Consider the following 25,071-nt stretch of genomic DNA (forward strand, 5'->3'; position numbering starts at 1 on the left):
TGCTCATGACAATGCATTAGCAGTAGAGTGCCACACAGCAGAGCCCAAGTGGTAAAATGTTCTGATAGTTCTAGTTTTCACTATTGTATAGTGATTTACATGATCTAAACAAGTCAGCCTCAATTTCAGTGCAATGTATTGCTGCCCCAACGTTCAAGGGTTGGGGGGAGGGGTGGGGGGTTGGCACATCGATTCAACAACAGGTGTAATCAAGTGTAAAGAGATATCAGACCCTGATGTTGCAGTGCTGTCACACAGAAGGGATTTCCTGCCCACGGGCTTTCACTGGCAGTGCTATTTAGCCTTCCTATCTAAACACTGCCAACTTGAGCTAACTTAAGAGCAGGCTCAGTTCCAAACACACATGGGACGTTACTATCTGCAGACCAGAGACCATGTAAGATCATCATGTGTATCCTAACACTCCTGGTTAATACAAACTGAAGAAAAAAACCTCACATGTGCTTTTGACACAAGTATGAATGTTTGTCACTACTTAATACATTCCATACCAAGGACAGACAGACAGCAGCACTAATATCATTAAGGCTAGTCAACACACTCATACTGATTTAAGTGTTTTGGCTGGGGTATGATTTTTCCTTTATTTTTCTTGAAAGAAAAAACAAAATTAGTACAACTATCAGTGTAGATTGTGATCCAGAGGAATAAGCTATACTGACAAAAGCACATTTTATACTGGTGCAACTACATCCACACTAGGGAGTTTGTAACTGGTTTCAAGCAAACAGATAAAGAGCTGTACAAAATCCTGTGTTTAGACCAGCAGACCTATGGTAGCAGACGAGATAACTGACTGATGCTGGAGGCCTGTAGCTAGCCTATCTTGAGTTCCATGAGGAACACACCTAGGTTATCATCAATGGATCTCCACTGGGCAGTTATAGAACACGAAAGCCTAATGTGGCTGTAGATAACTGAACTTACTCTTCCCAGCCTGAGCCAATGAGCACAGAAATAGAAGAAAGGACCCAGCAACTATTACCAGCATAGGAAAATGACCTTATATTCTTGCTCCAATAAAGTAAAATCTAAACAAAAAGGTGGAGGAAACAGATTCATTCAGAGATTCATAGAATTTAAGGCCAAAAGGGGACATCATGAACATCTCATCTGACCTACTGCATAGGCAGGCCACCCAATTTCCTGGTTTCTTTCTTTGCAAGAGAGAAAAAAAAGAGGCACATGGATTTATTTCCTTTTCCTAGTGTTTAAAAATAAAAACATTAAGTCACTTTATGGAAAGAGAATTTTTTCCTTCTCCAACTTGTTATTTTAAAAGGATATAATTGCTTATGTCTTGAGTTAAAATGCAAACACATTGTAGAGGTAAATGTTTTTCAACAATGAAAAAAAAGATCATCTTGTTACCTTCCTTCAAAAAGAAGAGTGCTGGGTGGCAAGAAGGGAGGGCTCTGAGTTTCTACAGAGAATTCCTTCCCAGGTGTCTGGCTGTTGCCAACACGCTCCAGGTCCAAGTGACTGCCATATTTGGGGTTGGGAAGGAATTTTGCACAAAGTCAGACTGGCAGAGGCCCTGGGGGTTTTCATCTTCCTGTGTAGCATGGGTCATTTGCAGGTTTAAGCTAGTGTAAATGGTGGACTCTCTGTAACTTGAAGTCTTTAAATTATGATTTGAGGACTTCAGAAACTTAGTCAGAGGTTAGGGGTCTGTTACAGGAGTGGATGGGTGAGGTTCTGTGGCCTTCAATATGCAGTAGGTAAGACTAGATGATCCCTTCTCACCATACAGTCTAGGAGTCTAAAGAAAATCTTCACAATACTTGTAATAATGCACCTGGGTACACTATAATTAGCTACATTCTCATGCAATTTGTTTTTACCCCTTAACTATAATTCAATTTTAAACTTTTAGTTATCTGAACACCCACCGAGTAAGCTGTATTCTTCATATCTAGATGCTTTCAAACACCATATATTCATATTTTAAAAAAGGATTTAAATGTCCCCTTCAAATTTAGCTTATTTGGCTTGTTTTGCTGATCACTTTGAAAGCTATATTTGACCTCTCTCCTTTCTAGCTTTAGCTGATAGAGCTATGCAGATATTGGACCACAGAGCACACACTATGCAAAAGGTGAAAGTATTTTTCATCAAACTTTCCCCAAAAAATTTCATCCACTGGCAGAAGCATGGAGAACTCCACTTAATAGAAGTTATTTGAAAACATTTTGAGTACTGAGAAGAGAAAGAGGCTGTTTGAATGGAGGTTAGAGCTCAACCTCAAGTGGTACCAGGACTTGATATTAGATATACAAACAAGAGAGTTTTACTAACCTACACACTCTAAGAGCGTAATCTGACGAGCCACTGTTCTTTGTACCAGGAAAGGAAGACCAGAACCACTTCCAGATGTACAGGAATGGTCCAATAAGTCCTATTTAAAAGGGGAGAGGAAACATTTGAGAAACGTAGAGTACGTAGATTTTTTATCCAAATACAATGTACATGTTCCCACTTGTTCACACAATATTGATCTTAAGGATTATTAGGGTAGCACCCTGAAACCTGATTAGCATCAGGACCACATTGTGCTAGACATGGTGCAGATAGGCAAACACCCTGCCCTGAGGAGTTTACAGTCTTAGACCAGAAGCTATAAATAGAGGCTGGGGAAAAAAGATACAAATTTTACATATACAGTCATTTTCTATTGCAACCCACTGTCAGAAGTTTTCTTCACACAACGCAAGAGAAAAGAGGCCTCTCAAGTCTGTTCCTACTTTTTAGTTAGCAATTGTACCTGCCACAACACCATTTTCCTCCAAATATTTTTTTTTGTAATGAAAAAGTGATTGACATTTACTGCTCCTACAACTGCCCTTGGGAGTTTGTTTGCTGAATGGTGGCTACTCTGTAATGAAATTCTACCTAAATTATTTTAACATTCTGCGCTGCCTTTGCTTAGCTTGTGCCCCCTCAATCCTATATTTGTCGATCTCAAATGACCTTATATCCGCTTTATTCTTTGTGTTAGAACTTTCTGTGCCTCACAGGAGGATTTCCTTCCAAATGATAGAGGTTTCATTTCTTTGACCTTTCCAAATTTAAGACCCTTCAACTCCCTATATGATTATGGGAAAGTAAAAATACAGCTACAGACTAACACGGCTACCACTCTGAATCAGCAAAAAGAATGAGGAGTACTTGTGGCTCCTTAGAGACTAATAAATTTGTTAGTCTCTAAGGTGTCACAAGTACTCCTCATTCTTTTTGCTAAAAATGCAGTGTTTTAAAAATCTACATAAGCTTTTGCTTTACCTTTTCAAATTGCAGTATTAGCATATTCTTTTCATAAAAGGTTACCAGAATTGCACACTGCTGTAAATGTGGCCTTGCTAATCACAGAGACAGGAGTTTACCCCTAATAGTTGATACATCACCATTTAAAAAAAACACTAAAAATAAAAATTTGCTTTAAGAATCCCTAAAGGGAATCTTACATTTTTAAAGAGATCTTTAGAACTTAAAACTTTTCATTTACCAGTCAAAACTAAAGAAAGATTAAATTTCAATAGAAATGAAAAACCTGAAAGAGGAAAATATACACCTGCTGTAGAAGTTTGTTTTCTTCCATTCTTCCAAGACCTGGTCCACATTCAGATTTTGTACTGGTTTAACTTTCCAGTTCAGGAGTTGATTTTTTGTTGAAATAGTTACACAGCAGTACGACCCCTCTTAGAGTAGATGCAGTTATACCAGTGCAATCCTTCCCATATAGGAATAAGTTATCCTTTCTTCTAGAAAAACTGAGTCCACGCTAGGGGGTTGCACCACTTTAACTATGAGGTATCGTTAGAGCTGTACAACTTGTGAGAGTAGATAAGTCAAGCTCTAGCACAAAGGCGCCAGTTCAACAGAACCGTTCCTATTCAACAAAGCACTTAAAAACACGTTGAAGGCCTACTAATTTTAAATGGAATTTAAGCCACAGGGACCAAAGCAAGCATCACAGTTGTTCTTGCACATTAAAACCCAAGATCTGTTTGTTATTAAAAACCTGTGAGTATTCCACAGGGTGGCAGCACGTGAACATTCCAAAATGAGACTTTTTGAATGTCAGTTTTCTAAGTAAACTACACTTTAAAAAAAAAAAAATAGGGATGGGATGCAGGGGAGTGGCTGCATTTTTTGTCATCAACAAAAGCTCACATGCTCAAAACCTATTACTCGCCCATCTGTCACACCGCTACTTATTTATTTAACACACACATGAGGGACAGAATTAGTCTTCTAGAAAACAGCATGTGATCCACAAGCGCTGACTTTCCAAAGTGCCGGGGGTGCTCGACCCCCAGCTCTGCTCCAGGCTCCGCCCCCACTCCACCCCCTCCCCAAAGGCCTCACCCCACCTCTTCCCACCCAATTCTGGCCCCTCCCCCGAGCATGCCGCATCATCGCTCCTCCCCGCTTTCCCCCAGAGCCTCTTGTGTGCCACGAAACAGCTGATCATGGCCAGCGGGAGCCATGGGGAGGAAGGGGGAGGTTCTGATCTGCGGGGCCCCCGGAGGGAGCTGATGGGGGGCTGTCAGTGAATGCTCAGCACCTAAGTTCCCTCTAAGCTGCGCGGCTGCCTATTAATCCCTGCGCAGGGGCTCAGAGCTGCGGTGAGGAGAAATGCCTTTCCCCCTGCATGGACCTGCCCCGGCCGGGGGAGAGCCCCTTCTCTCCCCACTGTCCCCAGCACGGACCTACCCTGGACCTGCCGCGGCCTGGCCCAGGCCTGCCAGAGCTGCAGGGGAGGAAAGCCCCTCCCTCAGCCCAGCCGCATTGGAACTGCTGCAGTCAGGGAGAGGTGCCTCTCCCACGGCCCCGAGCTGCTGTGGTGAGAGAGAGAGAGAGGGCTAGAGGGAGTCCTCTCCCCACTGCAGCTGGGGGCAGCCTGTACCCCCAAACCCCTAATCCCCAGCCCCATCCCAGAGCCCACACCCCAACCCTCTGCCCCAGCCCTGAGCCACCTCCCACACCCTGAACCTGTCATCCCCAGCCCCACCCCAAAGCCTGCACCCCCAGCCAGAGCCCTCACCACCACTACCCCAGCCCAGAGCCCCCTCCCACAGTCCAAACCCCTTGGCCCCACCCCCACTACATGCATTTTGTTATGTGCACCAATACAAAGGGGATATGTGGCACAACAAAATTCATTCCACACGTGGATGTAAAAATGTAGAGGGAACACTGCTCAGCACCCACCATTTTCTTACCTCCACGTTGATGCTCCAGCCCCGGAGCACCCATGGAGTCTGTGCCTAAGGTGTGATCAGGTTATTAAAAGACAATAATAATTAGGGTTGGAAGGATTAGATGAGCGGTTCTCAAACTGGGTCACAAACCCATTTTAATGGGGTGGCCAGGGCTGACATTAGACTTGCTGGGGCCCTGGGACCCTTGGGCATTTGCTTTGCCCCCCCCCCCACTCCCTTCGCCTGGGGCAGTGGGACTCGGGTGGGCTCAATCTTCAGTCCCCCCTCCTGGGGTTGTGTAGTAATTTTCTGTCAGAAGGGGGTCATGGTGCAATGAAGTTTGAGAACCCCTGGATTAGATTAACTGGTATCAGCAAACATTGACTAACACACACACACCCCAAAAAAATCAATCAATAATAGTAGAAATTTACAAATAGGCAAAGAAAGAAAAAAGCTGCTTGAGCATTGGAGTCAAAATTCAGAAATTTAGACTTTTGCATGAGGCTCTGTAAATGGGACTAGCGAGTGAATGGTAAAGACAGGTGTGATTTCTTGATTTAAGGATTATTTACTTTGTATATTTTGACATGTGATATTGACAATCTGTGTTTTAGCATTTTATAAAGCTTTAACTTTTTGAATCTCAACACCTACTGTCAAATAATTGTCTGACCCTCCCTTCCAATAATTGCGTATAACGATGACAATTTTAATGCTTTAAAATGAAAACCAATATTGTCAGTTTAAATTATTAAAAACTGAATTCTGCCAAACCTAATACATACACACAAGGGGGCTGAATAAAAGTTGCACATGACAACCTTCACTCTGGCATTTCCTAACTTCTGTAGTGCTTGACTTCTCAAGCTGACATTCTTTTGACGTAGGAAATTATATTTATAAAAAAATCTAAATATAAAAAAAATAATTTGATCATGTGGAGCCATACTGACCCCCATATGGGTCAAGTGCAAGGTTGGGCTCAGTTGATCCACAGTTCTACCACTTGAGCTAACTGATACCTGGTAGCAGTAGGAGACTATTAGCTTCTATGTGGACCTGCCATTAGAGGGAGATGGAAACACTCTACCAGTGGATTTCACACCTATTTGTGAGACAACAAACAAATATGGAGACTCAGGAACAACAGGTTTTATTCCAGGTTCTGTTGGGGAGGGTTCTCTAGTTTGGAGAGCTTTCTGGCCCTTATCCTCCCTCTTCTCCACAGATCCTATCCTCTTCCCCACCCCAGTTCTTATCTCCCACCTCACTGCCTTCTACCCCCATTTGCTCCTATCTCTGGGCTTGTCTACACTTACATTTTATAGCGCTCTAATTTGGTGGCTCCAGGGTGTAAAAATCACCCCCGAGCGCAGCAAGTCTGAGCGCTTTAAAGCACTAGTATAGACAGGCTCCGAGCCGCGCTCCCTGTGCTCAGAGCTAATTCCCTCATGGAGGTGGATTACCAGGAGCGCTGGGAGAGCTCTCTCCTGGCACTCGCACGCGACCACACTCGCACTGCAAAGCGCTGCCACGAGAGGGCCCCTGCGACAGCGCTTTGAAGTTTCCAGTGCAGCCATGCCCTCTGTCTCCTATGCCAGCACCTGACTCGGGGGTGGGTGGGGGAAGGGGAGAGGAGAGGACAGAACAGGTACCAAGAATGGCCAATAGATGTGGTTTTTACAGGGCAGAGCTGAAGCAGAGCATTATGGGGAAGCTTCAAATGCCACAGCTTGTGCCACACCTGTTCTACAGCCAGGAAAACTTTAGTAAGTTTGTCTTGAGTATTTCAAGCTACAGGACAGGAGGCAAGTTTAGCTCTTCCTCTCAACAAGCTCTAGATGAGCTGCTCCCCCTTAGCTGGAAGTCTCACCTCTTCCACCAGCCTCTAGCTCAACATTGAGTCATTCTGAGATACAGACTAGATTCTCTCCTGCACTAGGATGCCCTCCAGATTTTTGCTACCTACTCCTAACTTGGTTTCTGTGCTGCAGGGTAGGCACAAGGTAGGGATGCCTGACAGTAAAAAGAGGCAGGATTGGCTCTTTGGGTTCGAACCTGCTCCTCCTCCCAATCAAGGAATCTGCCTGACAATGGTGCCATTTGGTGGTCACCTCACAAACCTAGGAAAATGTTTAGCCAAGTAACAACTTTCCTGAAGGTCAGGTTTCTGAGTCCATCAACCCAGCACCAATCCACAAGAACAGGTTTTAGAAGCATCTCACTTTATAATCTCCAACTTGTTTAAATGCAAGCATCATTTCACAGCTCCCGGAGTAGGGATTTCCACACTTGACCGTTCCCAAGCATCTTTGCTTTACTAAACCGAACAACTAGGCCTGCATGGTATCCACCAACTTTCAGGCAAAGAGAAGTGGGCAGAAATTCTTGAAGCAGTCAGCAATGCTCCATTAGTTGGAGATGGGGCACCTTAAAAAAAAAAAAAAAAAAAAAAGCATACAACTACCAACTTATTTCTCTCCACCTACAAAAGCCAAGTGTCCATCTTCTGCCAGTCCAGGGGAGAAAAGCCAAACAGAGTAGGTCTCCCAAAATACAGAAAGGAAATACTAGGTCGAAGTACATATTAATCTTAATATTCTGGTGTTCTTCAGCTGTTTCCTCTCTCAAGTCATTCTTTAAACCTTTCCATAGCTTTTAACATTCAGGTTGTAATGCCAACACCGAGGAAAAGTTAGTTTGTTTGTTACCTTGTAATACATGTAAAAAACCTAAGATTTTTTTTTTAAATCAGAAAAAGTAATTTATCTTCTTTGTATTTATCTTTAGAAATTTCAGGTATATCAAATCTTGTCTTCCCAGTTGCGATCACTCTCTCAGGCTTCAAGTTGTTGGCGTTGTTTGAATATTTAAACAGAAAGAACTTTCCAAATGAGGTGGGTGTTTGTTTTTTGTTTAAGAGGAGACTGAGTAAATGTTGACAAAAATTAATACAAAAAATAAAGCAGGATTACAATTAACCTGCTTACCACAAAGTCCCCCCTCCCTCTCATTTACTAAGGTTTCAGCCTCTTCTCCGGTCCAAAAAAAAAAAAAAAAAATCTTACTCATTCTCCAGTTATCCAGAAATTCTTCAGCAAACATAGGGGAGACAAGCTGTGAAATTCCTAAATAAATATGATTGTGGAGCCATTAAAAAAACATCCCCACCCAACTACCTTTCAAGACAGTTATACATCATGGACACAAATGCATATTTGCTCTTTTCATGTGAAGCTTAAAAGGTACAACACCCTTGTAAGGCAACCTGAGTTACTCTCCTGTCACACCACATCTAGAAAGGTTTGTTGGTATTGCTGCACCAGCAAACTCTCGTGGTGTAGATGCAAATTATACCAGCAAAAAAGTGCTTATACCAGTTCGCTGAGCAAAATATTCTATTCCAGTCAAAGCTCTTTTATCCCAGTGTATCTGTATATATACACACACAGACTTTTGCTGATATAGAAATGTCGCTCCTCGTCTAGCCCCCCAAAAATACCCCCCCCAACATTGCTATACCAGCACAAGTTTCTAGTGTAGACCTGACCAGAGAAAGAAATTGAGACAGAGGTTAAGCAATTCCTACCATATACAAAAGATTACTTACTGCCAACGTACTGTCTCCAACATTTGATGCAATGAGTCCCTCAATTGTGCCATACTCTGCATCCCTAGCATTGAGCCTTTCCATGTGGTTTTGCTGTATTTTTCGAATAATCAGCACAGCTAGCGTTGAAAATATTATCAGCATGATCACCGGAGCCAGTATAACAATGACTAGCATTTCCATGCTGTAACCCACAGCTTCTCCCTGGAGGGTTTGCCCTTGGTAAGAAAACAGGAAAGAGAAAGGAGGTTAAGAACTCCCACAGATAGTAGTTTAAAGACAAAAGAAATTATGCTTACATTTTCATTTGTAGTCAACTGAACTAAATACCGACACAGGACAGTCCAAGCTACTTCATATAAGTTTACATTCACAGCCCACCGCCACCAGTACCAAATCTTTTATGGCAATCCCATCCATGGTAAAATCCAGTCAAGTTTTTGAAATTCAGAATCACAGCTGGCTTCAGAGAGCTTTCTCAAAGTCAGTAACCCAGAGTCAAAACTTACTGTTTTGTTCACCTCAGTCCCCAATATTCAGCAGCAATCAGTGACACCCTGATCATGCAGCTTGCAGACCCCAACCACACCCATTTTCAGTCCCCTCTGGTTCAAGTGGCAAAAGACTTATGCCCAAACCTTAGTTTGCACTAGGTGAAAACAACATTAACAGGCAAACGCCCAACTCGAGACTTATTATAAAATAGCTATTTTAAAATTAACCTTTCACCTTTAGTAGGCAATTGTGCTGTGATATTCATGTTGCACAAATATCCCTGACAGCACTCGACAACTTGGTCAGGAGACGGGGGTGTTTTGCATGTCATTTTCCCCTGTTCATAGACTTGGAAGCAGCCTTTCTGGTAAACTTTAGTGCCATCATTTATGCTCAGGGAGGCAAAGCACTGCTGGCCCTGGCAGCGATCTCCATTCCCACAGGACATGCCTTCACACACACACTCATAGTGGACCATATTTAGCTTCGGCTCATCATCTGCAGAGGGGGAGAATTGAGGGGACATCAGCATATGCTCTTATTTAATTTCAGTTACATGCAGAAGATATAGCGTCTACTGAATTAAACAACAGCTAACTCACTTTCTGTTTAAGAAGGAAGTCATCTGAATAGAAATTAGTGCTAGTCACACTAAGTGGGACCTAAAGATGTCAACAGACCCAATTTATTAAGATGTCCATTTATGAGCAACTAGTTTGTACCTGCATTTCCACTTCAAAGCACCCCATTTGAATAAATACCCATTTTTAATGTCCAAATATATATTTTTCACAGCCTGCAGGGGGTACATACATAGCTGAAAGCCACAACTTAGACAGGAGCTTTTTGATTTGGACCTTGAATCATCAGTGTACAAAAAGAAAAAGCAAGGGAGGTGGTGAAGAAGATGGGAGCATTAGAAACCGATCAAACCATGCCTCCTCGTTCTGCTTTCCTTCTTACGTTGTTTATAAAACTTCCCCCTCACTTATTTAAAATGATAGAGAAAAATCCCTATATGTTCAAGAGTCTCACTGTTAAAAAAAAAGAAGAAAAAAAAAAAAGAGTTACTGTGTAAACATGGAGGCCCATGATCTCATCCTTACAGAGTCACTTTCCAGAATTGCCTTTTAAAATCCAGCAGTGCTGGAATGCTGCTCCTGTTCACTCCAGACATTGGCCATCCAAGGAAAGACAACACTCAAGTCTAGGTAGTTATTTAAAAAAAAGACACAAGAAAGCATTGGGAAGGAGAGACGCAACTGCTGAAGAACATTTCTTCCAATGACTCTGACAGAGTTACTTTAACTACATTTAGAAAAATAAGTTATTGACTTATTCTCCTTGTGAAAGCAGCACCAAGCCTGTTTGTGATGAAGCCATGATGGTAGTATTGGGGTGTTTTGGCATAATACACAGCATACATCATGGTGGGCAGGAATAACTAAGAAAAGACAATTTTGGAGAGTTGGTGAAGGAGGGTATAATTTTTATGCTATGGCCCACCATTATGTACATATCTACGTATACTCATTCACATTCATTTGTGTTAATTCATCTCATATTTACATTCTCTTTCCCACTTTTCTATGTACACCAGAGAAATTTCTAAGCAGAAGCATGGTAGATGCTCCCAAAATATCTACTGACGATATGACATGTTCCTATCACTACCGTCTGCCAACTGAAAATAAGGAACCCTCAGTTTGGGGTTTTTTGGCACTAAAATCAAAATTAGGATTTTCATTTTTGTATCACAAATGGAAAAGCAATAGCTACTCCAAATCTCGAGTCTTCAAATCACTGCCCTCAAGAATGTACAAACAGGCATGCCTTTTTAAAGAACAACATTGCCCTATCAAACAAATTACGCTAATTGTGTGTGGCACTTTGTTTCTTAAAAGGAGAAGATGTTAGCAGATTTCTGGAGTCAGTATCACATGGAATAAAATCTGGTAAGAACTGTAAAACTTAAAGCCAAGGATGAGGTTAAGGGTTCAAGTGTCTGGTGAGGATTCTACTCAGCCAGAACCAAACATTCACATGTCACACATGTCTTCTTAGGGCTTGGCTACACTTGCGAGTTAGAGCACATTAAAGGAGCCCTAGCTCACTACCCGTCCACCCTGACTCCGCGGCTAGAGTGCTCCTGGTACTCCACCTTGGTGAGTGGAATAACGTTTTGTTCGCCCCTGCTGGAGCGCTGTGGCACCAGTGTGAACAGCCTGGTCTGTTACTGTGCTCTGATCGGCCTCCGGAAGTGTCCCACAATGCCTGTTCTAGCCACTCTGGGCACCACTTTGAACTCAACTGCGCTGCCCTCAGGTAGCTGACTGTCAGACCTGCCCTTTAAATTCTCTGGGAATTTTAAAAATCCCTTCCTGTTTGCTCAGCCAGGAGTGGAGTGCTCTCAGTGAATCTCCAGCGCCAGGCGATCGCCAGTATGGAGCAACGGCAAGATGCTGGACCTCATCAGTGTTTGGGGGGAGGAAGCTGTCCAGTCCCAGCTGCGCGCCAACCATAGGAATTACGATACATTCAGGCAGATATCAAGGGACATGATGGAAAGGGGCCATGACTGGGACGCACTGCAGTGCAGGATTACAGTGAAGGAGCTGCAGAATACCTACCGTAAAGTGCGCCAGGCAAACCGCCGCTCCGGTGCTGCCCCTGCGACCTGCCGTGCCTACAAAGAGCTGGACGTGATACTTGGGGGCGACCCTACCTCCACTTTGAGTACCACCATGGACACTTCAGAGCCCAGTTCAACAAGGCAAGAGGAGGAGCACCAAAGCGGGAGCGAGGGTGCTGAGGCAGAGGAAGACATCCCTAGGTCAAAGGTCTCAGCCAGAACTTGGGCAATGCGCTTGCACAGGTTTCTCGGGAGAGCCACTGTGGTACTTTTCCCAGTAAGGTTAATTTGTCCGCGCCGCTGTGCCGTGAGGGGCAGGGGGACCATTGCTGCACACAGGTAAGCTGCGTATGGGCCAGGGCGGAAGCCACATTGCAGCAGAAGATCCTCCCTTGCTTCCCAGGTCAACCTCAGCAACAAGATATCTTCCAGAATGAACTCCTGTGGAAAATGTGGGGACAGTGTTCAGTATAGGGGCCCCCTGCCGCTGTTGGCTCTCCCCAAAGCACAGAAACCCAGAGAACAGTACAGCCGTAAACCAATCAGTCATGCTTGACCCTGTGCTTACTCACCATTTTGAGGCTCCCGTTGGTTGTGTACGCTCGCTTTGGGACGGGCAAATTATGCTATTGTGTAGACTGTTCTTGCCCTTAAGTATGGGGGAATCATTGCTCTGCCTGTGCAGTGAAAAATGCTGCCTCTGTTAAGTGTTGCATTTTGCCTTTAGAGACGCAACCTTGAGATCTCAGCCGTCCCTGGCCGAAAGACTTCAAAAATCAGAAAGAGGCCACGTAGATGCAAGAAAAACATGTTACATGAAGTAATGCAGCATTCAAGTAATGAAAAATTGAAAAGTGCGGGAGTGGCAGGACAGTGAAAGGAGGATCCGCCAGCAGAATGAGGAGTGCCGGCACAAAAGGGCGGTGCTCCGGCAGCAAAGCATGGAGCGGCTGATAAGCATAATGGAGCGCCAGGCGGATTCTATCCATAGCCATGCAGGCGGAGCACTACCGCCCCCACCCCTGCAGCCCTTGTCCCAAAACTCTTTCCCTTGTGCCCCCATGTCACCTCCAACCCACTTTCCCCAACATCCGGGTTCTTATCGCCACCAGCTGCCCCCAACACCTGTAACTTCACCACCTAGCCCTGAAAACTATGACCCTTACCCACTGTACTCAACCCCCATCACCACGCAGTATAGCCATCCTGAAGTACAGCACTCCAGACAGGAAGGCTGAGTATAACAGGACATACACAAATCTGTGATTGTACCATTCCGCACCCACCCCCTTGCCCTTTCTGTTTCCCAAGCAGTTGTGTTTCTTTTCAATAAATGAATTTTCTTTTCAATAAATGGATTTTTTGGCTTTGAAAACATTCTTTATTATTGCATAAACTAAAAGATACCTTAGCCCAGGAAAGAAACAGGCACTGCAAGTCAGCGTAGCAAACACAGATTCCTACTAACACTGGAACCACCGCATTTCACTGTGCAGGGCAGCAGACATTACTCATGGCTTTCAGCCTCAAATTGCTCCCTCAAGGCATCCCTAATACTCTAATAGCCCTGCTCTCTGGCTGCTCAAATTCAGCCTCCAGGTGCTGAACCTCCGAGTTCCATGCCTGAATGAATCGTTCACCCTTCCTTTCACAAATGTTATGGAGGCTACAGCAAGCGGATATAACCGTGAGGATGCGGTCTTCGGCCAGGTCCAGCTTCCCATACAGAGAGTGCCAGTGGCCCTTTAAACCGCCAAAAAGCACACTCCACAGTCATTCTGCACTGGCTCAGCCTGTTGTTGAACCTCTGCTTGCTGCTGTCAAGGTTCCCTGTGTAGGGTTTCATGAACCACAGCATTAAAGGGTAAGCGGGGTCTCCAAGGATTACGATGGACGTTTCAACTTCCCCTACGGTTTGGGATCTGGTTTGGGAAAAAAGTCCCAGCTTGTAGCTTCCTCAACAGGCCAGTGTTCCGAAAGATGCGTGTGTCATGCATCTTTCCGGGCCATCCTGCGTTAATGTCAATGAAACACCAATGGTGATCCACAAGCACCTGGAGAACCAGAGAGAAACACCCCTTCCGATTAACATACTTGGAGGCTCGGTGGGCTGGTGCCAGAATTGGAATATGTGCATCATCTATCGCGCCTCCGCAGTTAGGGAAACCCATTTGTCCAAAGCCACCCACAAGAGTCGGAGTCACGGTTCTTCTGAGCAGGATGCGATTAATGGCCCTGCAAACTTGCATCAAAATGATTTCAGCGGTCCACTTTCCCACTCCAAACTGGTTAGCGACCGATCGGTAGCTGTCTGAAGTTGCCAGCTTCCAGACTGCAATAGCCACTTGCTTCTCCACCATCAGGGCAGCTCTCAATCTTGTGTCCTTGCTCCGCAGGCTGGGGGCGAGCTCCTCACACAGTCCCATAAAAGTGGCTTTTCTCACCTGAAAATTCTGCAGCCAGCCACTGCTCGTCATCCCAGGACTTGCATGATGATGTGATCCCACCACTCAGTGCTTGTTTCCTGAGCCCAAAAGCGGCGTTCCACAGTGGTGAACATGTCCGTGAATGCCACAAGCAAACTCATGTCATATGCGTTACTTGAGTCAATGCGTCTGAGCCCTCACCGTCACTTTGGATCATAAGGAGTAACTCAACTGTCAAACGTGATGTGCTGGCGAGACTAGTCAGCATACTCCTCAGCAGTTTGGGCTCCATTCCCACAGACCAAAAGGGAAGACAGAGCGCGCAGAACAAAAAACGTTGAAAGATGGCGCCAAATGTGGGCGGAAGCACAGGATTGCTGGGATGCGAAACGATGCGTCACTGGATGTTGGGACAGGACCCAGAATGCCCCGCACCCCCCCCCTTTCCACAAGGCACAGCGCAAGAATGGGAAGAGGTGCTCTTTGGGATAGGTGCCCATAATGCATCGCTCCCAATGCCGCTGCAAGCGCTGCAAACGTGGCCTCACCAGTGCACTTGCAGCTGTCAGTGTGGACAGACTGCAGCGCTTTCCCTACTGCGCTCTCTGAAGGCAGGTTTAACTCAAAGCGCTCTACAGCTGCAAGTGTAGCCATGCCCTTAGTTGTAGTCTGCCTTAGTTGAAGAGAGTAGAAACTGTATACCTGTGCTCCTGGGGAGAATACCCATCACCAGCAGGCACTTGAATCAGCAATGATTTAATCAGGCACCCAGATCAGCAGTGTTTCAGTCCTCATGAACATTTTCTTTAACTGAAGTCTCCTTCCACCCAGAGCAGAACATAAAACACCAGACTTCTGATGTTAGTATTTTACAAACAGTGGCCTGCCAGGACAAAGCCAAGTAGGAAGTCCATAGGTTGTAGTAACAGTCATTTCAATTAACGAGCAATAAAAGAAATAGCTGCTTTGTTGACCTAAGGAAATTCCCTCTTTATACTTTATAACACTGTCTGGTCACATTTAAGTAAGTGATTCAGATCTTCTTGGTATCTTGATTTATTCAGTGCCGACATGCTGATATCATAGCACAATATAAGTTATTTGCATCAAGGCCAGACTAGTATGAGTTTTCTGCAGACTTTCATAGTTGAAAAATAAATTTTGCATGAAATAGCCACCTCTTCTCTCATGGAAAAGCTACAGCACACTCAGGCCTACAGCAAATAAAAGTCTCTCTTATGAGGCTAATATACCCTATATCCAGGTCTCACCATTGCTTACTTTGTAGGCGGGGTGAAAGTAAGGCGGTACGGGCCGGTGTACCGGTAAAAATTAGCTGCCAGTACCAGCCTGTACTGCTGACTTTGAAGTGCTGCCGCGGCAGCGCTTTAATGTCGCTGCCCCTTTTGTGCCCCTCCATCTGCAGCCCTGCCATGTGTGTACCGGCAGGGCCGCCTATGGGGGGGGGGGGGGGGGAGGGGGCCGCACAAAAGGGGCAGCGATGTCATAGCGTTGCCGTGGCAAAGAACCCTGCTTATGTCGTTGCCCCCCTCCCCCCGGCCACCAACGGGGGTGGGGGGAGAAAAGGTAGGAGCTGCCCCGGGGCTGCAATTTAAAGAGCCCCAGGCCCTTTAAATTGCCGCTGGCGCCCCGGGCAGCACGGGCCAGGCAGCGCAGATGGGCTGGCTGTGGGACGCTGACCCCAGCCCCACCTCTTCCGCACAAGGCCCTGCCCCTTCTGGGGGGGAAGGAGGGGGCAGGGGAAGAGGAGAACCTGGCCCTGTATACCCGGTAAGAGCTCAATTTTAATTTCACCCCTGTTTGTGGGTTCCCTAATTCGCTGGTGGGCTAGTGAGATAGACCAGGTGATTGTATGGCGACCTGCCAACACTCCTCCACCACTGCTTCTGCAGCCTCAAACTTCTTTTTTTCGGTCTGAACAAAATCAAGTATTGATACTACAACACCAGCAGCTTACTGCAAAGTGAAGAGCAGTGCACCACATTATTCCAACTTGAGCAGACCACCAGCCAAGAGAGTACCACAGACACCTCAACAAGCCCACTGATTGAGAAGACCTACACAAACCAAACAGGTCAGATTCCAGAAGCTCAGGAATGTGAACTCCAAAATTCGTATTTTAAAAGTGTTGGTAAATCCAAAAATCTGGCAGTTTCTTATGACGTAGTGTGGAGGAGGGTGGGTATTGTCAGCACTGAATTTTGCTGGTAACATTTTATACTGGGGACACAGGAGAGGCAAACAGGAAAAGGCATTTAACACACACACACACACACACACACACACACACAGAGTCATGGGAAGAGATTTCCCAGATTCAGCCAAGATCAAATACCAATAAATCCTCCAGTAACCCAAAACGTTTTCTATAAACTTACGTAATTTAAATCTCAACAGAATGTTAGTCTGAGTTCCAAAACTGTGCCCCTCTCTCTAGATAAGCCAAGTATAAGACAAAAGGGCGAGAAGTTGCTTAGTACTTCAGGATCTGTCCCCTCTGGAAGTTTAAGGGTTACAGCCTAGTGCTCAGTGGACATTCATCCCCAGCACTGCTCAGCTACAGAAAAGACCAGGGCCTGAATAGTGAAAAGTGTTGAAAGCCACTCAGAACTCAGAGATGCATTGTCTAAAATATGCAGAAAGTATGAACAGCACCTCCACACAGCAAGAAACAATGTGAGTCGTGGAATGTAGTCAGAACAAGCTACATGCAGAATTTAGGCAAGGTATGAGGCAAGAAGCCAATGTTAACGTATTTCTATCACCTAACCATCCTTATCCCAATACACTCGCATACTATGTTAAGTAAAACATACAAAAACACACAGCAATACTTACAGTCTGTGCACTCACTTTATGATGTGCCCCAAATTTTCTGACTTGCCACATTTAAAGATATTCTAGCAGAGACTTGCAGCAAGTTCTCAGTTATGTGTGCAAGTTATAATTTTATACACACAGAACATTAGTTGATTACACAGTATTAAAAATTAGAGCTAAGCAACAATTGTCAAACTAATTAATTTTAGTTTGATCACTTACGTTCCAAACTTGCAAAATTCAATGATTCACAAGGGACATCCCGTTATTAGTGTGAATTAACAACCTATTCATATGGCACAAGAATTAGGATATTCAAGTCTTTATACCAATAGAAAGATATTCCTATTTCTTTTAATCTATTACTTCATGGAACATTCTTGGCGAGCGGTTTCACAAGGCCACTACCCCTCTGAATTCACATTCATCTAAGAAACCCATTTGTATGGAGATGCCTACAGGACGCCAGCTGGCTGGTTACAGCTTGATTGAATATTTAGGATAATCTAAGGACAGCCATCCCAAAATATTCATTATGTTAGTTCACATGAAATAATGTGCTATTACTAAACTGACCACTTTACTTTGTAGGTTGTACCCAATTTCTATCTTTGAGATAGTATGTGCCTCATAGAGCTCACAATGCCCCCTTATGTTTATTTTTGGAAAGCACTTAACACATACATACCTCACTACTGAAAATACATAATATGCATGTTTCTGATTTTGTGGGAGCTCTCTCTTTAAAATCTCTATAGAGAGGTTGGATTCACCTCTGCATCCAGGGAGTGCTAGGATAGCCACTGGGCACACTTCTCTTACTGACGAATTGCTATAATTTCGAAGTTTACGAAAAATCTTAAGTTTGGCTTGGACAAACGGGCTAAGCTAGAGAGATGGTTGTTATCCGGGGCCTTCTGGAGCCAAGCAGCACAGGGCACGGTGGTGCACAATGGTTGCAAGAATAACCCATCACTGGGGCATATTAGTTCAAAGAGTCATGCACCGTCTCTACAGAAAGCCTGTGTCACATTGGTCATGATAATCATCACAAGATGCATGTATACACTCACACAGAATCATGTTTTCAGGTTTGAGTTCAGGCCAGCCACCAGAAGCTGATAAACTAGTATTTTGGGCAGAGATGTTTGTCGGTCTGTCTACTGGAATGTCTGCCTGAGCACAGTGCTAATCAAGTGATTGCAAATTCCCCTGGGGAGACTCTAGGCAGGAAAACAGGGTTGAGGTTATCCTGTTTCCATTAGATGAAAATGGATTTTTGGACTACAGCTGTAGGTACAGAGACTCACTCTGGCGCCTTCACCTAGAAAGATAAGTAAATAATGGGTTTGTTTCATGAAAAAGAAAAAAAAACCATAACAGCCAGCAGGGCTCTTAAATGCTGGGAAAAGAACTTTGGGTAAGATGAACTTCATTAGACAGCAGGCTATCTTGTTAGTTAAGTCTAGACTCTAGTATGTATGTTATAATTTTATTGTCTATGTAACCCTTTTCCAATAGTTCTGACTGCTGTCATTTGAATCTCTGTTCAATAAACTTATACTGGTCCTGCCTCGTCTCGAAAATAATCTAAGTGCCGCCATGTTAAGCAAAGCTGTGTTCTAGGGTGTAACTGGTAAGCTGGGGTGTACTGTTCCTTTGGGAGTAGAGTATCTGGGAATTCTGACTGTGCCCAGTGGATCAAGAACTGGATACTGCAGGCAGATGCTTGGTGGTTGGTACTAGCCTGCAGAGGGACAAGCAGAGCCTGCATAGGCTAAGAGGGGACTGCTTGTGCTGCCCATGGCCGGTGGTTCACCACCTCTGGCGGGCTCAGAAAAGGCTTCCCTATGATGAAAAGGTGCCTTGCAATCCCCAGGAAGTGTCACAATAGTATACTGTCACTGGATTAATAGCAGAAATCACTGCAGGAACCAGATCTAAAAGCAATTCATTGTAATAGTAACCGGAAAGTCTCTAATTTCCTTTGGTTCCTCTATTTGCAGTGTTTCAGTTCTGAAGCTACAACTTTGTAATAACAATAAATTTCTTTTGAACAGTAGCTTTAACAATATTAAATTTCAAATACATTTCCTTCCAGAGATTGTGTCCAAGCATATTGCCATTCCAAGTATACCCAACAGTGGCATTTCACTTCGGAGATAAAAGCAAAAGGAAACGTGTGAAGCCCAAGGAGAGGGGATATAGGAAGTAAACTCATATATGCTGCTGGAATGAAAAACGGTAACAGAATGAGTGCAGAATGGCAGAAAAACTAGTTTTCTTCAGGACATTGAACTAATTAAGAGCAGATTATTTGTAAAAAGCTATGTTCAAAAAGTATTCTATGGTGATCTTTCTTCAGCAAAGGAGTGGGGTAAAATGAGAAAAATCAAATCTACAGTACAAGAAAGGACAGAAGGCTTTTCCCTCCAGAAGGGAAAAAACAAACATGCACTAGTACATTAATTTGTCTGTCCATAGTAATGCAGCAGGAAGCTGTAATGAATCCATGACTGCATACTGTACACTATGATTATCAGCTAACCATTGTGACAAGGTCAGGACAGATGGCTACAGGAGAGTGATAGAATGCAGATATATTAGCCCCAGCTTAAGTAGGTCCCTTTTCCCTGGGTAAGGTAACAGGGAAGGTTCCAGAACAATCAGGAACTTTCTGGAAACAATTAAGGCAGACAGGCTGATTAGAACACCTGCAGCCAACGAAGAAGCCGCTAGAATCATTTAAGGCAGGCTAATCAGGGCACCTGGGTTTAAAAAGCAGCTCACTTCAGTTTGTGGTGTGCGTGCAAGGAGCTGGGAGCAAGAGGCGCAAGACGCTGAGAGTGAGAAGGTGTACGACTAGAAGACTGAGAAGTACAAGCATCATCAGACATCAGGAGGAAGGTCCTGTGGTGAGACTAGAGTGTTGGGAGGAGGCCATGGGGAAGTAGCCCAGGGAGTTGCAGCTGTCATCCAGCTGTTACAGGAGCCACTGTAGACAGCTGCAATCCACAGGGCCCTGGGCTGGAACCCGGAGTAGAGGGCAAGCCCGGGTTCCCCCCAAACCTACATCCTCCCAACTTCCTACTTGATACCAGAGGAGTTGAACTGGACTGTGGGTTCCACCAAAGGGGAAGGTCTCTGGTCTGTTCCCCAATCCACTAGGTGGATCAGCAGAGACTGCACGGATTGTTCTTTTTTTCCTCATGCTGGCCAGTGATGAGGCTAATTGAGTGAGCGGCAGATTTCAGCCACAAAAGTGGCCAAACTGAGGGCTGCTGTGAACCTCTGAGGCTAGAAAAATCCGCCAATAAGAGCAGGACCCACCAAGGCAGGGGAGGAACTTTGTCACACCACAGATACACCAAATAGAATTCAACCTTCAAATCCACAGAGCTCAAATCACTTGAGATAAAGGAGCATCACCACCAACATTAGGGTTGATATCTTTGCAGGCTTGCCACTTGCCACTAGAGGTTGAGATTGCCAGCACTGTTGAGCAGGTTATTTTCTTCAACAGGACAACAGCAGGGCCAGACAAACCAACAAGTTATAATAAGCCTCATCAGTGCTTTTATAGAAGTTTGAGATGTCTTGGAATTGTTGAAATATCTATGGGGATGAAAAGTGTTAAATCTAACAACGTGAAGGATACAGGACTCTCCCCAGGGCAGTAAATAACAGCCAATCAAATTGTCTTGTAAAATGACCAAGAAGAACTGACCGGATTCGTCACAAGTCAAAGAAAAGAAGACATGAGAGAAACAACTAGAATTAGAAAGTTTTATTTAACTTTAGATGAGATGAAGACTGTGTCCTTCTTCACTCCTGTGTAACCAGGGATGCCTCCTATGATTGCAGTCCAACAAAAAGGTCCACAAGTTTTAGAGATAGCTATCCTGAGTTTATTTTCCTCTTTCTGAGCAATTGCAGTAACGCAAGCCACACCACAGTATGACTGCCATGATCATGCATATGCTGTTTACTTTATACAGGAGTTATTAGTTTACCAAAAAACTCTTAGAACTCCCCAGCATCAAGCCACAGCTCTTTAGGCCTAATCTTATTTTCTACCTCAATGAGGGAATAAAATAACACCTAGCTCTTAGGTAGCACTTTTCATCTGTAGAACTCCAAGCACTTAAAAAGTGAGGTCCGTATCATTATCTCCACTTTACAAACAGGGGTAGGGGCACGTATTGAGGAGCAATATTTCAAACACTAGTCTTAGGATTTTTAGTCTCCAAAAAGAGTAAGAGCGCACCCCCTCCCACCCCCGATGCCAGAACCACTGGAAATGGGCCTCAAACCACCTCCCATTCTAGTCCAACTGCTAGAGTGGGAGATCAAGTGAAGAGTGGCCTCGCCCTCCAGGCACGCTGCTCTGCTTAGGAGCCTCAAAGCATGGGCTCCGACCTCTTTCTAGTGGAGATTTCACTTAAGGCTGGCTGTGGTAGATGGGCCTTTTATGGGACTCTCCCAGAGCTACACTTCTGTAGAGAGGAGAGAGCAAAGATGTGACGGGGAGGGGAGGAGGAGGAGGAGAGACAGATGTTCCACATTTTCCCCAAATGCACTTAACTCAATAGAGACAGAAGAGTGGCTCATGGATCAGATTGCTAGCCTTTTTTCCACATCTAAGAGCCTAATTTTATATAAATAATGACTATGTTCAATAACTAAATTGCAAAAGTCTCCAGTGACATTCTGGCCACAGTTGGTCTGTATTAACTCAGTTTTTCTTCTAAGCAATGTAATCTCCGTGCATTACCTGAGACTCTAAGGGTATGTCTACGCTGCAACTTAAGCCAGGCCGAGGCTCAAGCCTCTTCCCTCTCTACACAAATCACGGTAACCCAAGGCTCAGATCCAGGGTTCCAGGACCCTGAAGGGTCTGAGCCAGAGTCAAGTCATGACCCTGGGTTCAAGCCCTGTTGCTTTGCAGGGTACAGGCAGCCCCACTTGACTTTGGTCCTGGGAGTCCATCAGAAGTGTCTCAATCCCATGGGCCAACTTCCGTTGTCCTCTCTATCACAAGAATCTCCAACTGACCCAGTGAAAATGGAAGCAACTCCTCCTTGGCATACAGCAGCAGCTCAGTGAGTCAGTGTTACTTTGACCCTTCCATTGACTTCTGACCACGACCTTCAAACACACCATCAGAAAGCTTTCTGTTTTTGCAATGGAGATTGAACATAACCAACCTTTTGCACAGCTCACAGCTTCATGGTCATAGGAGCACAGCCAGATTTTGATAGTCTCTGGTGCCAGCAGAACTGTGAACTTTAGTAAGAGAACCAGGAACTACCATGCATACCAGCAAATAGTGAAGAAGTTGGCAGCTTTGCAAATTTACTGGACCAGTGGCCAGTGCAGGGAATGGATTAAGTGAACTGAGAAAGAGAACTAGAAAGCCCGGGACCAGAATGGTACCTCAGGCAACTCACTGACATAGTGCCCATTTTAGGAGGAGTTTGAACAGGTGCTGGGCACTGCATCCAGCAAGGAGTCAGCTGTGGTGCATGATGACCTGGTCAGTTGGGATGGGGCCCTGCTGGTCCCAGACTCCAGCATGAAGACTGATGGGAACCAGCAGGCACAGAGTGAGGACCATGAAGTCACTCTGTTGCTGGTCTTAGAGCAGGCTTTGGAGCAGGAGCAGCAGCAGAAAATTTGCTGTCTTTCTCCCCCCCGCCCACAGGTAAAGGCTGCTGTGATGCCTGTAGCAGACACAGAACAGAGAGAAGTTGTTCCTGAGCCTGGTAGGTTTCTGGTTTCATTTTATTGTTTATTATACAGTAATAGCAGGGACTTCTGCTCTAAGAATCACTACAAAAATATGAGAAGCCCAGGCTAGCAGAGTGCATCCACGGATTGTATGTCAGCAGCTATCAAAATGGTAGCCAGGAAATGCAAAAAGTAAAGAATGCCTTGCTAGGGCATTCTTTTCTTAAAAATAACCTTGCATTCCCATGCTTGTAAGGAGAAAAAATGTTCCATTTTCAAATCTATTCCATGTCAGTTAGAGGTAATTAATAGGCAACAAAATAATTTGTCCAAAAGACGACTGATGTTTGAATTTTTGTCCAGAAATATGCTGGGGGCAGGGAGGAAGAAAGCGGTAGAGTTCTGCATGTCTGCATGCAGCCATAACTAGGTAAGCCATGTGGAAGCTAACACCAGCACCCTGCTGACTCCTTTGTGAATTCTGACCCAATTCTGGGTACTGATAGCTGCGCACTTTTCCTGAAGCAGGAACCAAATAGGTAGTAATATTGCGGGGGGAAGGGCATATTTTCCAGGGCAACTTCAATAGCTGGCCAGCCCACTCCACTCAGACATGCTGTTCAGTCCCCAGACGTTTGAATGCTTCTGTTGCATTAACTGCAGGTTCCCCACCAACAGCTTGAAACAACTTCTCCCTTTGCCAATCAGGCACCACACAAAATATTATGTCCTCCAAAATGTGAGAGACCTACATGGTTTTAAAAAAAGCTTTTGTAGCACAGCCACTGACTGCCTCCCATCCCCCCAAGCCAAGTAGTTTTGTAGTTTTTAGAAAACAAAAAAACAAACAGTTTTGAATTTTTAACTTACTATTGTCTCTACATTTCTTTTACGGTGATTAACCAGGCTGTGTCCAGGGAGCTTTTGTGGACTGAAACATCCCTTTCACAATATACTGAATTTCAGATTAGAAAAAGTAACATTTTAGGTCTTGAAATTCCACATGAATTTTCTCTGTGCTCCTGCACTGGGCTAGTTGAGATCATAACCCTCTGTCTTGTACTGTTCCGGCCTCTCGACCTCAGCGAGCCGCAGGACTGCCACAGCTCACCCACACTTCAGTGCAAGCCTGGCCCAATGTGCCTTCATGGACCGGTCCAAGAGGAAGCATTTCCATGATGAACTTACAGTTCAAGTCCTGGAGTGGGCCAACAAGCAGGTGCAGTACCAGAAACTGAGGGACTGAAGGCTAGAGAAAAGGCTTGCCAAGAAGCAAGAGGACAGCTGACTAGAAAGCGAGGACAGGGTTTCACAGTTCCTGGAAAAGGAACGGTGACTAAGGCAGGAGGACAGTCCTCAGCAGAGGAATGTCAGAGCAGCTGATGCGAATCATGGCTGCATGAGCACAGGCTCCTGCTGTCTCTCCCACACAACAGCCTGAGTCTCCTAAATCATACCATCGGATGCAGTCTAGAAACAGCTTGAAAAACTCCATGGCTAGGTGACCCATGAAATCGGGCCCCACGAGCAGCTGGGCAGGGCAACTTAGCCCCATGCAGTCCACTATCTTGACCCCCTTCCCTGTGTATGCCTCCACCCCTCTCTCCTGGCACCAAGTGAGCAGGAAACAATGAAACAAGGGGTGGGAGCAGGGGACATGCAATGGTAGAGGGCTTCTGTCTTGTACATGGTTTCCACTCTTTCCATTTGTTCATGCATTTATTTTGTTTTGGAAAGATTCTGTTGTAACTAGAGTTTTGATGTGGTAATGGCTGCTGGCCTGCCTGGCAAAGGGTGAATGTTGTATAGTAACTCCTCGCTTAACGTTGCAGTTAGGTTCCTGAAAAATGTGACTTTAAGCAAAATGATATTAAGCAAATCCAATTTCCCCATAAGAATTAATGTAAATGGGGGGGTTAAACAAACAATTTAATACTGTACACAGCAATGACTGTGAAGCTTGGTTGAGGTGGTGAAGTTAGAGGGTGGGATATTTCCCAGGGAATGCCTTACTGCTAAATGATGAACTAGCATTCAGCAGAGTCCTCAAGGGTTAACATATTGTTAGTGTAGCCTCACACTCTACAAGACAGGACGAATGGAGGGAGG

General features: G+C 44.8%; 1 protein-coding gene across 5 annotated transcripts in view; it reads right to left on the reverse strand.

Annotated features, from left to right (window-relative positions):
* The window catches only part of ACVR1 (activin A receptor type 1), a 136,085-nt gene that overhangs the window by 40,709 nt on the left and 70,305 nt on the right, over window positions 1-25,071 (reverse strand). For all 5 annotated transcript variants that reach the window (XM_073305527.2, XM_073305526.2, XM_073305528.2 and 2 more), the window contains 3 exons: window positions 9,568-9,831; window positions 8,839-9,056; window positions 2,320-2,419 (listed from right to left, as the gene is read on the reverse strand). In XM_073305527.2, the coding sequence (XP_073161628.2) occupies window positions 2,320-2,419; window positions 8,839-9,056; window positions 9,568-9,831 (582 nt within the window). The remainder of the gene's footprint in view (window positions 1-2,319; window positions 2,420-8,838; window positions 9,057-9,567; window positions 9,832-25,071) is intronic.

This window comes from Lepidochelys kempii, chromosome 11 (genome assembly GCF_965140285.1).
Source record: "Lepidochelys kempii isolate rLepKem1 chromosome 11, rLepKem1.hap1, whole genome shotgun sequence".
NCBI lineage: Eukaryota > Metazoa > Chordata > Testudines > Cheloniidae > Lepidochelys > Lepidochelys kempii.